This window comes from Marmota flaviventris, chromosome 2 (genome assembly GCF_047511675.1).
Source record: "Marmota flaviventris isolate mMarFla1 chromosome 2, mMarFla1.hap1, whole genome shotgun sequence".
Lineage (NCBI taxonomy): Eukaryota > Metazoa > Chordata > Mammalia > Rodentia > Sciuridae > Marmota > Marmota flaviventris.
In genome coordinates, this window is record NC_092499.1 from 102,541,559 (window position 1) to 102,557,552 (window position 15,994).

The following is a 15,994-nucleotide window of genomic DNA, read 5'->3' on the forward strand; positions in this document are numbered from 1 at the left end:
ACTACTATTTTTTTTAATTATTCTGGCAGTTCATACTCAGACCTCAGTTTTTAAAATCTTTAATTTAGATAGAAATACAATTACATCTATTCAAAAATCAGACATGTTAATGTATTATGAATACTTCTTATGCTTTGTTAAGAGGATCCAAATCCTAACAACATAGTAAACCAACAAAGTACACAAAATATACAAAATTAAAATGTAGAAAATATAGAACACAAATTTAAATTTAAAGAAGGAACACTCCAAACAAGGCAACCTAAAAAAATAAAATATGAATACTATTGCCTAAAAAATAACAACATAGATATTTTATTAAGAATTAATGGCATTAGCCAATATTGGTGCATGCCTATAATTCCAGCAACTTAGGAAGTTGAGGGAAGAGGATCATGAGTTCAAACCCAGCCTCAGCAACTTATAGGGACCCTATGTAACTCAGTGAGACCCTGTCTATAAAAAAGAGCTGGAGATGTGGCTTGGTGGGTAAGCGCCCCTGCGTTCAATCCCTGGTACCAAAACAAAACAAAACAAAATTAATGCCATTGAGGCATTAAGAATTAACTTGGCAGGCTGAGGTTGTGGCTCAGCAGCAGAGTGTTCACCTAGCACGTATGAGGCACCAGGTTCAATCCTGGGAACCACATAATAAATAAATAAATAAATAAACAAACAAACAAACAAATAAAAAGGTATTGTGTCCAGCTACAACTTAAAAAAAAAAAACAACTAATTAACTTGGCATTGAGTTAAATAATTTTTTAAAGTGACTGATAATACCAAAAATGCATACAGTATTCCTATGGAAGAACAATGTGGTCTTTGTGTCACAAAACAAATGTGCACTAAATAATTATGCTACTTACCTATCCATACCCAACATAACAGTAACAGAAAATAAAATAAAAATAAATGCAAAATATCAGACATATAAAATATAGTACTCAAAGTGATTCCATGTTAATAAGATTAAAATACCTGGTTATAATAATGCTTAAAAATAATAAACAAATTCTGCTACTTTCAGATCTTTCCAGTAGGTCCAATCTTTCTTCACCTGATGAATTTATAGGAATTGTCCAGACTTAACTCATGAAAGGCTAAGTACTTTTATCTTTGATTTTACTGTACAAGGTGGAAAAAAAATCAAAAAATGCTAAGTACAAATGCTAAGAATTATTATCATCTACATTTTTTATTCCTTCCAGTGCAACTAATTCATTTATTTTCCCTTCTTCTCTCCAAAATAATTTACTTTTAAATTCATACAGTCTGTAGATTCAGCAACAGGGACTGTTTTTGTTGTTGTAAATACTTTTTAAAGTAATGTTTGATTAATCCATATAAATGAAATGAAACTGCTGCATTCCTTTTCTTTCTATAGAAAATTTGAAAAATACAGCAAAGGGGGCTGGGAATGTAGTTGGATCGGTAACGCGCTCGCCTGGCATGCGCCGGGCGCTGGGTTCGATCTTCAGCACCACATACAAATAAAATAAAGATGTTGTGTCCGCCGAAAACTGAAAAATAAATATTAAAAAAAAAACTGCAAAGTAAAGAAAAAATAATTCGTACTTGCACGTTGAATCTCTTTTGGCCTTATTTTTCAATAGAAATATAAGCACCTTCTTATTCTATATCTTGGTATTCAAAATTGTCTCTAATTACACTAACTTCTAACCTGTTTTTATTTTAAAATAAGTTTTTCCCAAAACCTTTAAATATGGTTTAGAATTTTTTTTCCAGGACTAGGTATGAAACCCAAGGCCTCCTGCATACTAGAAAAGCATAAATAGTAATAGTAAATTAGTAATAGAATAGTAAACCATTCACATTAGCTATGTATGACAAATAACCCTGGGAAATGTGGGGTCTAGTCAACCCTTAAGCCAAAGTATGATCTGCTAACAGTGTCATCTCAAGCACTACTTAGTGGCTGTGACCTTATGGCAGATTACTCCCAAAATTCTCAATACTAAAGTACTTATCTATTCTAGTTACAAGAAACCTCCATTCTGGCTTTAATAAAGCTAGAGGGGGATAGTGCAAATTTCACCACTCAACCAAATACTTTAATTGGCTGAGTTTGTTACAATTGTCGTTCCCAATGGCAAAGAGTTGGGGTTCATTAAATACAGCCAAATATGTAACACACACAAGACGTCGCGTGGGACAGCTGCTACTGAGGACAAGTCCTTTAGGAAGACTAGCTAAAGGAGGCCGCTGGAGAGAGAGAAAGGTAGGGAGGAGGAGGCTGGCGTTGGAGGAGAAATCTCAGCTGCATTGTTTTACCTTTACTCTTTCTATTCCTGGCATCACGGGGCTCAAACGTCATCAAAATAGAAAGACCGAAGAGGCAAGCAAAGTGACGCACACATGTTACCATATGGATTCCATCAGTCCGGACGAGAATCGCCTCAAGCCCTACCCGGCAAAGGGAGGGTCCGCTGGGGCATCAGCTCCCCCACCCGGGCAACCCCTCAGGACTGCACGCTGGGGTCAGAGGCTGCAGACCACAGGACCTGACGCCTCAGGGCCCAGCCCGGTCCCCGGGGGCTCCGGACTGGGGTTCAAGGAGCTCGCCCGTGGGGCCGCGCGCGCCAGGGGTCAAGTTCCCGCTCGAGCTGCCCCGCGCAGGAGGGAGACCTCCACTCTGCCCCCGCGAGACGGCGGAGCTGAGGGTGTAAATCACGGCTGCCGACAGTCCGCCCCGACCCCGCTCCCGGGGTCTAAACTCGCCCAAGACTGTACCTGACGCGGCAGCGCCACCTCCACCAGACGCAGCCGGCTGTCACTGTGGCGGCGGTCACGGCTTCGGGCGCCAGTGACGCCTCTCATAAAAACAACAACCTGCTAGGAGGCGTCCGCAGCCGGGAGGCGGCGGCTGGCGAGGTGCCCCAGCGCATGCCGGGACTTGTAGTCCACCCCGCGCCTCAGGCCCGGCGGCGGCAGAGAAGAGAACTACAACTCCCGAAGAGGAGTGCAGCCTGCCCTGAGGAGGCCAAAGGAAGCTGGGGCAAACCACCGCGGATCCTCACAACATCCGGGCCCCGGCGCCCGCGGCCAGTTGCTATGGAGACAAGCTGCAACCACTCGAAAGGATTCGCGGTTTTGCCAGGCAATACATCTCCATGGATTAGGCAGATGGTTTTATACAGAGGGATCCAGCCAAGGATTCAGACTTTTTGCTGCTTTAGTTGGGTGTAGTTTCCTGGGCAATTGCCGGACTTCTTGCCTTCCGCCGCAGGAAAAGACTCCGTTTGCCGAAAAATTGAGGAAGATAGAATGACGGACTGCGACTGGGTGGGTTTGTGCAGAAGGCTAGAGTTTTTACATTTTCAAATGTAAAATGAGCGCTTAATTAAGTCATTGTTGATCTGAAGGTATAAATGATATTGGGGAATGGTACACACTGGTACTCCAGGGCAAACTGGCGGTAGTTTGAACAAGACTAACGTAGCTTAATTTTAATATCATGTTTATATACATTGTGTCTTTTCCAAAAAGGATATGAGGGGAAAATACACTTATAATCACTGTAAATGGTCTGTGGAAAGTAAGGTTTAAGCAATTTGGAGGACTTAATAAGACCTGGTCTCAAAATAAACTAAAAAGACTGGGAGGGCTGGGGCTGTAGCTCAGTGGCAGAGCGCTTGCCTCGCATGTGTTCCATCCCCAGCACCACATAAAAAATAAGTTAAAAGTATTCTGTTCATCTTCCAAAAAAAAAAAAGGGTTGGGAATGTAGCTCATGAAAGAGGGCTTGCCTGGCATGCAAAAGACTTTGGGTTCAATCCCCAGTGCTACAAAAAAAGGAAAAAAAAAAAAAGTTTGAAAAGGGCAAATGCCGAACAAGAAGAGCCACACTGAAGGCCTGTGTGGTTAAGTAAAAACAACACATAATTTTGTTTCTGAATCTACAAATATTTGTGAATTATTGATATCGCCAGTTATTGGTGAGGAGTCCTGCTTTCCCACATGTTGAAGTTTGAACATTATAGAAGCATGCTGAGGCATGCATATAAAGCAGGGTTTATTTAAAAAGGGGTAACAGATTTCTCCCTGGAGGGAGAAGGGGTCCATAGCTGGTATCCTGGTACTCCAAGAAGTGAGGTGTTCTACTCTTTTTTTTTTTTTTTTAAGTCCTAGTCTTATCTTTCTCCTACCTGCATCTGTGACTAGGCCCTGGAATGCTCAGTAGGATGGCCCAAAGGTAGGAAACAGGTGGGCTGAAGGGGGAAGGGCAGGTTGGAGAAGCCAAGGACACATTAACATCCCCTAGCTCTCTGTAGGGAGGGGCAATTCCTGGAACAGGTTACCTACATCACAGATTGGAACTGGGCAGGTTCTTGATAAGGGTGGAGGAAGGTCTCTGAAGGAATTAACATTACGATCCCTTAGGGGATGACAGTCTCCAACTTCCCAGAATCACTCAAAATTGGCCTCCTTGATCCGACCTGACTCGATTTACCTATCTATACTGACTGCCTGATTCTGGCTTCATTATCGTGGAGATCTAAGATTTCAGTCTAACTTACAGATTTTGTGGTATATGTTAAACCAACAAAGTTTATCAGCTAATTTGTCTTCTGTTTGAACTAGATTTGGTTTTCTTTCATTTCTTATATCACTCTCTTCTGATACTATTGAGAAAGTAAAATGTTCATAATATGTATTTGCACTTTTTGTAAAAACAAAATTCTTTTTCCTCTATTGTCTCATTTTTTTTAAGAGAGAGGAGAGAGAGAGAATTTTTAATATTTATTTTTTTAGTTTTCGGCGGACACAATATCTTTGTTTGTATGTGGTGCCTAGGACCCGCACGCATGCCAGGCGAGCGCGCTACCGCTTGAGCCACATCCCTAGCCCCAAATTGTCTCATTTTTTTAAAGGTCCCTTATGAAAAAGGAGTGGGTAGAAATGGAAGTGGGGGTAGAGGGATAGATTTGGTTTTCTGTATTACATGTTGAGCCAAACTGATCAGAATTTTAGAGCCAATGACTAAAAGGGTTATTTGATGAAAAAAAGTTCTCATGACTAAAGGCAATAGTATTTACTTTAAAAAAAAAAAAAAAAGCCCACAATCTGGGATATAACTCAGAGGTAAAGCATGACTGAGTTCAATCCACTGCTTTATATGCTTGCCTCAGCATGCTTCTATAATGTTCAAACTTGGGCAATCTGCCTAGGTGCCCATAACAGTAAATTAGGACCAGGTGCAGTGACTAGGTGTGTAATCCCAACCGCTGGGGAAGCTGAGACAGGAAGCCAGCCAGGACAATTTAGCAAGACCCTATCTGAAAATTTTTTAAAAAGGGCCACGGATGTAGCTCAGTGATAGAGCACTTGCTTGCTTCATGCATGAAGCCCTGAGATCAATACCCAGTTAAAATGAAAAACAGAAAGAGACATTATTAAAGATAAAACATTTTTATACACGTGTTAGAAAGCTACAAGCAGTTTTGCATCCATTTTTTTAAACATCTTGCTGCCTCCTTCCCTCAAATGACTAAATTTCAAATGTGTTTACTATGTCCATGTCTGTGCCACACACTACATGGACTACTACAGCTCCTCTCCACTTTTACACAAGGCTCGTAGAGAAACCAAAGCAATTTTATTAAAAATTACACCATACTTTCCTTAAAACCCTTCAAGAGTTTTCCATTGCTTTTATCTTATTATTATTTTTTTTCTGGTACTTGAGATTGAACTCAGTCATGCTTTACCTCTGAGTTATATCCTCAAACCTTTTAAGATAGGGTCTCACTAAATTGCTGAGGTTGGCCTGGAAATTTTGATTCCCCTGCCTCAGCCTCCTGAGTCCCTGCATTACAGCCATGCTCTATTGTGCCCTGCTCAAAAAAAAAAAAGAGAGAGAGAACTGAACCCAGACCACTCTACCACTGAGATACATCCCCAATCCTTTTTTTTTTTTTTTCTTTAAGACATGATCTAATTTGCTGAGGCTAACCTTGAATTTGAGATCCTCCTGCTGCATCCTCCCATATCACTGGGATTACAGGTATGCACCACCACAGCCTGCTCAAATTTTTACCATAATTACCAAGATCCTGCAAGATCTGGCTTCAGCCTCTTATATTATCTAAAAACATTTTCACCCTAATTTACGTGACTTTGGCCAAGATTTTTGCTTCCATCTCTTTTCCTACCTTGCTTTCTACCTTTAGGTTTAATAAAACTTCACCAGAACAGCCCTCCCTACCCCCAACACTAGATTAAAGCCCCCCAGTATATCTTCATATCTTGTATTTTTCTTCATAGCACTTATCCCAGTTTCCCAGTTGTGCTTATTCTGTTAGCTGTAATTCTTTGTTATGGCTATCCCCTAGAAAAATTGAGGTATACTCCCTCTTCAGCTATGACTATTATTATAAACTTTTCCTATAAATTAATTTTTTCCCCCTCAGTACTGGGGATTGAACCCAGGGGCACTTTACCACTGAGCTATATCCTGGCCCTTTTTGGTTTTTTGAGACAGGATCTCACTAAATTGCACAGGCTGGCCTCCCTAATAGCTGAAATTACAGGCATACACCACCATACCCAGCTTGATTTATAAATCTTTAATCAATTTTCATAGTGCTAGTATAACATGTTTATGAATATTTTGACAAGTTTCTCTGAACCAAATAAAGCTCATTTAGCAGGTAGTCTTCAATACCCTCAAGGGAATAGCATTTCCCCCCCCAAAAAAGGGGTATGAAAGGAATAGGTTTAATTCTATTTTTTAATAATTGAGAATGGTTTTATATATTTATCTTTTAGGATAAGAAGAGTACTTCAGCTTCAAAGTCAGACACAGGAATGAAACCTGAACAACTGCTTCCTTGTGTGAACCCTGGCAATCCTGTGTTTTCCTGTATGTTGGACCCAAAGACACTCCATACAGCTACTTCACTATCAAAACCTCAGATGATTATGTACAAAACCAATTCAAGTCATTATGGTGAATTTGTTCCTTTGCCACAGTTTCTCCCCTGCAATTATACTCCAAGGGAGCAAGGATTTTCAAACCATATTAGCGCAACTGGACTTTATCAAAATAACAGTCTAAATACTGCACCTGATAGAAACAGAACCCTTGATTTTCCTAATTTTCAACATACTCTATGAAAATATATTCCTTTTGCAACAGGGATTTACTTGATGCTTTGACTATATCCCTTGTGGCTTTGAAACTTATGTTTTGTTTTGTTTTTCTTTTTCCTAACCTTCTCCCTGATCTTCTCTTTCCTAAACTTTTCCCTGATGTTATTGATCTCTTTTTCCTCAATCTTCTCCCCATAGTCTTTTTCCCTGACCTTCTCCTTTCTGATCCCTCCTCCATAATCTCATGTTCTCTGAATCACCCCTGTTCCTGCTGATAGGTAGAATCACAGCCTTTGGGACAGGAGTCCCCTGTGTTTCTCATTTGCTAATGAAGCAATAAACCTTCTTTTTCCTTTTTCTCAAAATCTTGTCCTTGTTATTGCATTGGCATTGGGGACAAGGACGGAGCTTTCAGCAACACTTTTGACAATTTAAGAGAAAATATGCCTTAATTTTTTTTTTTTTTTGGACTTGTAGATGTGTAATGCCAGATTTGTGGGACCCCAGTAGACCTCCAGGAGCCGAATCCGATGCAATCACATAAGAGTCTTTATTGCAAGCTCGAGCCTGGACTCACAACCGTTTCAGATGCAGCATTCCCCGGGAGTGAGTCCTGGCCCTTAGTTCAGTGAGGATTTATAGGTTTTTGGGGGATACTCTATGCGTCACAACATCACACAGCAAATCATTTCACACCATGGGAAAATCAAACAACTACTCTTAACATTGATTAGCACGTTCACTGGTGGGAACAAGTTGGGTAAGGATGATTGGTGAGTTCAAGTGATGGATACATTTGTACTGATTGGTTTAGGCCACGAGGGGTTGCAAGAGTGTATATGCTAAACTGCAGGGTGACCTGGCTGGGGATGTGGCTCAAGCGATAGCGCGCTCGCCTGGCATGCATGTGGCCCGGGTTCTATCCTCAGCACCACATACAAACAAGGATGTTGTGTCCGCCGAAAACTAAAAAAATAAATAAATATTAAAAAAAAAAAATTCTCTCTCTCCCTCTTAAAAAAATAAAATAAATAAACTTCAGGGTGACCTAATCTTCTTACCAATCACCAGAAATTACTGGGAAGGTCACCTGGCATTTCAGATATTTTCCCTGTCTCATGGTGATTGGTGGTTGCTCACCTGGCACTCCAGATCTTTCCTGTTAAACAACTCAGCAGGGTGGATGTGTGCCTAGGAGCCTTGTGTGGGTTTTTCCAAGGACAAGGGTCATGCCCCCTCCCTCTGGACAGGCCTTGAGGTAGAAGCTGGTTTCTAAAAAATGGAGTCACATCAGTTTCTCAGATGGACAGAATGACTTTATTTATTTTTATGCAGTGCTAAGGATCAAACCCAGTGCCTCACATGTGCTAGGCAAGCACTCTGCCACTGAGCTATAGCCCCAGCCCAAGTATGATTTTTAAAAATAATGTTAGAACACCCAATTTAAAACATAGATTTGAATCAATTTTCTTAAAAACCTTTTTAAGAAATAAGGAATTTCCTGCTGGAATTGTGGCTCAGAGGTAGAGTGCTCGCCTAGCATTGTGAGGCACTGGGTTTGATCCTCAGCACCACACAAAAATAAAGGTATTGTGTCCACCTACAACTAAAAAAAATTGAAAGAAGGAATTTCAACTGATAACTAAATGACAGTGAACTTTTAAATAAAAATGTACTTGAAAATAGTAAAAGTTAGAAAGTATGTTTGTATGTCCTAATGGGAATGAAGCACAGGAACTTGCACTTGCTAGGCTAGTGCTATATGGCTTAGCTACAGCCTCAGCTCTTTTTTTTTTTTTGGAGACAGGGTCTCCCTAACTTGCCCAGGCTTGTCTTGCATTTGGGAACTTGGGGTCTTGCCTCACCTCCTGGGGAGCTGGTATTACACACATGCCTGGCTCCTAGTTATTAATACATGTACTCCAAATCTTTCAAAATGATTTTCATGATCCTATTTATCTACTACTTATTGAGACAAAAGAACACAGGAGTTCTAAGGAAAAATCTGAATTAAGAAAGACTCTGGGGTTGTGGCTCAGTGGTAGAGCGTTTGCCTACCATGTGTGAGGTACTAGATTCAATTCTCAGCACCACATATAAACAAATAAATAAAGGTTTGTCAATAACTAATAAAAATTAAAAAAAAGACTCTGGCCAGACATGATGGCACATGCCTGTAATCCCAGCGGCTGGTGGAGGCTGTGACAGGAGAATTGCGAGTTCAAAGTCAGGCTCAGCAAAAGTGAGGTGCTAAGCAATGCAGTGAGACTCTGTTTCTAAATAAAATTCTAAGTGTTATGCTCGAATTCGGGACCCCCAAAAGACCACCAGAGACCAAGATCGATGTAAACAGCAAAGAGGTGTTTATTGCGAGCTAGCTCGGTCCTCCGCGCGCACACACAGCAACTGGTGACTCTGAGAGGCCCCGAGCCCAGGGTTTGCAGCAGTTTTATACATTCTTTGGAGAAGGCAGGGACCCCCACATAACATCATAGCATCTCTTAGCAAATCATCACACACCATGGGAAAATTAAATAACAACTCTAAAACATGATTGGCACATTCACTGGAGGGAACAAGTTGGGGAGGGGTGATTGGTTACTACAAGAGGGGGATTCATTTGAACTGATTGGTTTAAGGGGTGTGCGTGCTGAACTACATGGTTTCCCAACACGTTTTATCAACCACCATGTGGGAGGGTCATCTGGCATCCCAGGTATTTCCCTGTCTCATGCTGATTGGTGGCTGCTAGGGGATTACTATGGGTTTCCACCTAGCCTGACTGAGTCAGGGACACCTGGCGCAGCAGATCTCTCCTGTTATTTGTAGATAAACCACTTAGCAGGGTGGGAATGTGCCTAGGAGTGCTCTATGGGTTTTTCCAAGGACAAAGGTCATGTCCCTTCCTTGGACAGGCTTTGCTCTGAGATAGAGGCTGGTTTTTCACTAAATAGGGATACAGATGTGGCTCAGTGGTTGAATGCCCCCAAGTTCAATCCCCAGTACCCACCCACCCACCCCCCAAAAAAAAGACTCAGTATGGTGGCGTGCTCTTACAGTTCTAGCTACGCAGGAAGATAGAAAGTTTGAGGCAAGGCTGGGCAACTCAGACCCTGTCTCAAATAAAAGAATAAGGAAGAAAAAGACTGGGGACGTAGCTTAGAGGTAGAGTACTTGCCTAATATGTGCAAAGCCCTGGGTTCAATCACCATAACCACAAGAAAAGAAAGATTTCAACCAATAGGGATATAACTGAACAGTAGAGTGCTTACCTAGTATGTACTAGGCCCTGTGTTCAATAACCCTCATGGAGGTAGGGGGTGGGGAGTAGTAGTATTCCCTCTCCCAAAAAAAGAGAAATTCTGAACAATAATTTTTCACTCTTCTGAGATTTCAATTAATTGCTTAGAATTTAGGAAAATGTTAGTTCCTACTGCTAGGCTGGTGAATGAATGAATTTGTTATTCCATTATTTAACAAATATATATGGTAGACAATACAAATGAAGACACAAGTGAAAAACAGTGGCTTTTAAAATTGTTTCAGTTAATACAATTTGGGGTGAAGGAAATTAGCAAATTAATGACGTGACAATTTATGCAATGTATGTACAAAATATTTCAGACATAGAACTGCTCAAGTTGAGGCCAAGGAGATCAGAATTGACTTGACTTGAGAAGATAAAGCTAAATCAAAATCTTTCCCAGCAAATTATTCTTCCCCAGATCCTTCCAAGAGAATGTGACCCTAACAATACTTTCATTTCTGATTTCTGGACTTCAGAACTGTGAGAGAAATTCTATCATTTTAGCCTTTCCACACCCCACCATAAAAGGTACATTTTAAAAGATACTACTGTTTAAAAAAAAAATACAGCTGTTTTATGATCCATTCAAATGACAGCATCAGGTGATCAAAAACTATAAAAATCTCACCCTGAGACAGGAATTTATGGATAGAATTTCTTTTTTTTTTTAAATACTGAACTTAGGGCTGGGGATACGGCTCAAGCGGTAGCGTGCTCGCCTGGCATGCGTGCGGCCCGGGTTCGATCCTCAGCACCACATACCAACAAAGATGTTGTGTCCGCTGAGAACTAACTAACTAAATAAATAAAAGAAAAAAAAATAAATAAATAAATACTGAACTTAAAAAGAGAAGCCCCCAGGAATACTTGGCCATTAGTATGCTGGAAATAAACCTTTGGAAAGCAAAACAAGCAGCTTCAGAGACCCAGCCACATCCTTGTCCACAGAAAGTAGCCTGTGTGAGGACAATATGCCAAGGACAAAGAAAACTGGTGTCAAACTGTGTGACCCCATCCTGACTCCACCTCTAGTTCACTCCCTAGCTACTGTCCTCTATAATTTATGTGTGTGGAGAGGGTAGAAATGGGGGCTGAACTCAGGAGCATTCTGTCTTTGAGGTACAACACAAATTATTTTGAGACAGGGTCTCACTAAATTGCCCCGATGGCCTCAAATTTGGGATTTTCGTGCCTCAGCCTCACAAATCACTTGGATCACATGTGTACATGACTGTGCCTGTCTTCTATAAATATTAAGACACCAGACTAAGGGGTTACTTCTCACTAGAGATAGTGTAACAGTGGTCCACTTCATGCTTTGAATATAAGCCGCTGCAGTTAATTTTTTAAATGTACTTGTTTCTCTTCCTCTCCCCCGGCTCCTCCCTAATCTCTACCCTTCTCCAATCTCAGGGAAGGGGAAGAACAAGATTATCTTTCTTCCGCATCCTAGACAGTTAATCTGTCCTTGAGCACACATCCACCTTGGGAACTAATTCAGACTTTGGGGATGGTACCAAAAGATCAGGGAAATGACTACTTCCCAAATTAACAAATGAATTACAACTCTACAGAGAACAGGAATGTAGCCTTGGAGTCACCTATTTAAAAAACCTCTGTTTCCCTTGAAGGGCAGAATCACAGCCTCTGGGGCGGAGTCCTCTGCGATTTTCCTATATTAGCAAAGCAATAACCCTTTTTTCCCCCCTTCTTCTCAAAACCATGTATTTGTTAGCATCCAGCAAAGCAATAACCTTTTTCCCCCCTTTTTCTCAAAACCATGTACTTGTTAGCATCCAGGACAAGGACCAAGCTTTCAGTAACAAAACCAGTAACCTGAAATAACTAGATGATAACCAATCTTTTACTTTCCTATTGTTCTGTTTCCCTATGCGCACATTATAAGGAAGATAACTTTGTTCTGTTTCTGCTTTCTTTAGTTCTTCTGTGCTTATAAAACCAACCTCTTCTGCTCAGCTCACTGGAACACTTATTCTATTTTAAGAAATGAAGTGTTGTCCAGTTGGAACAACACTGGAAGTACAAAACAAAGTCAAACAAGATCTGTAAGCTAAATCTGTTATAATTTTGTTTTTTGACAACAGCCTATAACTAAAGTTGAAGATAAGGTTTTTCAAGTAATTGTTTTACCAGGGCTGAATTAGTCTAACCTCAAACAGCAGATAGTAGAGTATTAAAGAAAAATAAGTTTCTGAGCATTTGGAAATTAACTAAAAAACATATCAATATTTATTACACCAAAGCAATCATTCAGACAATGAAATAGTATTTTTAATAAAACAAAAATACCAACTAAGCACAAACTTTTTAAAACAAATTCTACCTTGTTAAACATTAAAAATCAGTAAGTGTTCTGGAGTCAAACAATTTTGTTAAAAGAACAAGTGTAATTCAGTTTTTTAAAAAGTATAAATTGCCTGCTAATGTGAGGAAGCAAACTATTAAAATAGATTATTCTTATTTTGATTTACTTATTCAAAAATGATTCAAAGCAAACATTTCTTTTTCTATAGATTTATAATATTTTCCCCTCTTCACAAAGAGTACTAAAGAGTATGCACAATCAGCCATAATATGTACAAATAGTCCTAGTCTCTCCAGTTATTTTTGAAAAACATAAAATAATACCTAATGCTAGTACCTAGTCGCTTCTTGAAGTCATTAAGATTTTAATTCTGTTCCTTGAATTATATTCCGAATCTTCTCAGCATCATTTTGCACAATTTTGTTAGCTGGATCAATCTTAAGTGCAGCTTCATAATCCTGTAGGCCTACGTTAAACAGCAATTATGATTAATAAGTAATTTATATGTATTTGTCTTATCTAGATGACATCTCCCCTGCACTAGTACTAGGCAAGTGTTCCACCTATTAGTTACATCTCAGCAGCTCAGGAGGCGAGACAGGAAGATAGCAAGTTCGAGACCAGCCTCAGCAATTTAGCGAGGCTCTAAACAACGTAGTGAGACCCTATCTCAAAATTACAAATAAAAAGGCCTGTAATCCCAGTGGCTGGGAGACTGAGACAGGAGGATCACAAGTTCAAAGCCAGCCTCAGCAAAAGCGAGGCACTAAGCAACTCAGTGGGACCCTGTCTCTAAATAAAATACTAAATAGGTATGGAGATGTGGCTCAGTAGCGAAGTGTTCCTGAGTTCAATTCCTGGTAACCCCCAACCCCCAGGAAAAAAGAAAGGCTGGGAATGTAGCTCAGTGGTAAATTGCCCCTGAGTTATATCCCCATTTCCCCCACCCAAATAAAATAAAAATAATAAAAAGTAACCTGTAATCCCTGTGACTCCAGAGATTGAAGTAAGAGGATAACAAATTCTAGGCCAGGTGAGCGCAGTGGCACATGCCTGTGATCTCAGCCACTTGGAAGGTTGAGGAAGGAGAATCAGAAGTTCAAACCGAGCCTCAGCAATTTAGTGAGTGCCTAAGCAACTTAGGGAGACCTTGTCTCAAAATAAAAAAAAAATTAAAAGCGCTGGTGATGTGGCTCAGTGGTTAAGGGCCCCTGGTTTCAATCACTAGTACAAAAAAAAAAAAATCTAGGCCAAACTGGGTGAGCCCCTATCTTAAAATAAAATATAGAAGGACTGGGGAATGTAGCTCGGTGGTAAACAACCCCTGGGTTCAATCCCCAGTGCTGAAAAAAAAATTAAAATTAGAAAAAGAGGGGCTGGGGCTGGGGCTGGGGTTTAGCAGTAGCAAACTTGCCTGGCATGTGTGAGGTACTGGATTCAATTCTTAGCACCACATATAAATAAATAAAGGTCTATCAAAAACTAAAAAAAAAAAAATTAATTAGAAAAAGAAAAGAAACCATATAAAGTATGGTTCAGGACAATCCCTAGGTTTCAAATCAGTTTTCCATCTTCCATAGTACCTATGAGACTAGAAATTTTTCAGTGATTTGGGGAATAATCATGATTTCATTCAGGGTTCAATAAGAAGCAGTTATTTTAAATTCAAGCACAAATAAGCTAACAGCTTAAGTCATTAACATTTGAATAAACTCAATAAAATTTACATACCCAAAGTCTACTTTTATCACTTCAATGAAAAAAATAATAAATATATCTTACTTAGATATATTTCTAGATTTTTCTTTTTGGCAGAGCAGGGGATGTTGAGATTTGAACCCAGGCCTTTTCACATGCTAGGAAGGTGCTCTAACACTAAGCTACAGCTCTGATCTGAAACTCAATTGATATTTATACTCACAGAGTACACTATAGTATGTGCTTTTTTTTTCTGTAGTTATCTACAGTAAAGTTCTTTAAGGAAAATTTGTTTCAAAGAAAAACACTGTGGATTATTTAATAAGAAGAAGTAACTCCATCTCAATCTTTATCCAAAAAGCAAATGGAAAGAATATTTGGGGGGGGAACAAGGAAAACTCAGTTCTAGTTCCAAGTGTCTGCTATGCCACTCACTTCAGGCAAATTACTTAACTTCTGCCATCCTCTATTTTTTCATCTTAAAAAAGAGGGTTCCCTGTAGCGCAAAAATATCTAGGTTGCTATAATTTCTTTCTTTCTCCCTCTTTACATAATGTTTTATTTTATTTATTTTTTAACTTATTTATTTATTTTGAGTACTGGGGATTAAACTCAAGGGCTCTCAGTTGCCCAGGCTGGCCTAGAATTCACAATGACTCAGACACCCCAATATCTAGGACTGCCAGCATCCACTACTGTTCCCAGTTTCATGTTGATACTTTTTCATTCTCTTTCTCTCTCTCTCTCTCTTTTTTTTTTTGGTACCGGGAATTCAATCCCGGGACACGTTAGCTACATCTCCAGCACTTTTTTACTTTTTTATTTTGAGACAGGGTCTCACTAAGTTGCTGAGGCTGGCCTCAAACTTGCGATCCTCCTGTTTCCTGCCTCCTCCTGAGTTGCTGTGAATACAGGCATGTGCCACCACATCAGCTTCATGTTGTTATACTTTCTAACGAGTTCTTTACATTCCCGTCTTGATTATTATTATCCATATGAAGTTGGATATGATATTTAAAAAAATGTGGCATATAAACCTAATTTGGATAAGACATTAAAAAGGGATGTAGCATATAAACCTAATTTGGATACTTTGGTTAGAAAAATGATAGAATAAAATTTAATAACAAAATCAGAAATAAAATGTACAGGCTGAAGCTCATTTCTTGGAAATGCATCATTAAGAAGCAGCCTTTAATCGCTGAGTAAAGGGAAGCTAAATGGGCATCTGGATAAGGAGGCATGAGAAGAGGAATGTTGAAGGTAAACTTTTGGGTATTGAACCAGGGCCTCATGCATGCTGGGTAAGTGCTCTTGTGACCTAGCCACCTCCCCAACCCTTCTAAATATATTAAAAATGAAAGAATTAGCCATGCATGGTACTCAGGAGGCCGAGGCAGGAGGCTTGCAAGTTCAAAGTCAGCCTCAGCAATTTAGCAAGGCCCTAAGCAACTCAATGAGAATGAGACCCTGTCTCTAAATAAACACAAAAAGGCTGGGGTTGTGGCTCAGTGGTTAAATGACCCTGAGTTCAATCCCTGGCACCA

General features: G+C 39.9%; 3 protein-coding genes across 10 annotated transcripts in view; 1 reads left to right on the forward strand and 2 right to left on the reverse strand.

The window, feature by feature from the left end:
• The window catches only part of Ccpg1 (cell cycle progression 1), a 38,876-nt gene extending 35,997 nt beyond the window's left edge, over positions 1–2,879 (reverse strand). For 3 of the 6 annotated variants that reach the window (XM_071608282.1, XM_071608283.1, XM_071608279.1), the window contains exon 1: positions 2,755–2,879. In XM_071608282.1, coding sequence (XP_071464383.1) covers positions 2,755–2,841 — 87 coding nt within the window. In that variant the 5' untranslated portion in view covers positions 2,842–2,879. The remainder of the gene's footprint in view (positions 1–2,754) is intronic. The other 3 variants (XM_027924821.3, XM_071608280.1, XM_071608281.1) reach the window with 2 other exon arrangements.
• Positions 2,880–3,022: 143 nt separating this feature from the next.
• Positions 3,023–7,481, forward strand: Pierce2 (piercer of microtubule wall 2). The gene is made up of 2 exons (XM_027924845.2): positions 3,023–3,306; positions 6,793–7,481. Exons 1-2 carry the CDS (start codon positions 3,289–3,291, stop codon positions 7,138–7,140), a joined length of 366 nt encoding a protein of 121 aa, XP_027780646.1. The 5' UTR covers positions 3,023–3,288; the 3' UTR covers positions 7,141–7,481.
• A 5,261-nt stretch (positions 7,482–12,742) lies between these two features.
• Dnaaf4 (dynein axonemal assembly factor 4) overlaps positions 12,743–15,994 on the reverse strand; it is a 44,147-nt gene continuing 40,895 nt past the window's right edge. For 2 of the 3 annotated variants that reach the window (XM_027924819.2, XM_027924816.2), the window contains one exon: positions 12,743–13,215. In XM_027924819.2, the coding sequence (XP_027780620.1) occupies positions 13,132–13,215 (84 nt within the window). In that variant the 3' untranslated portion in view covers positions 12,743–13,131. Of the gene's footprint in view, positions 13,216–13,726; positions 13,818–15,994 lie in introns of all 3 variants that reach the window. The other variant, XM_071607323.1, reaches the window with a different exon arrangement.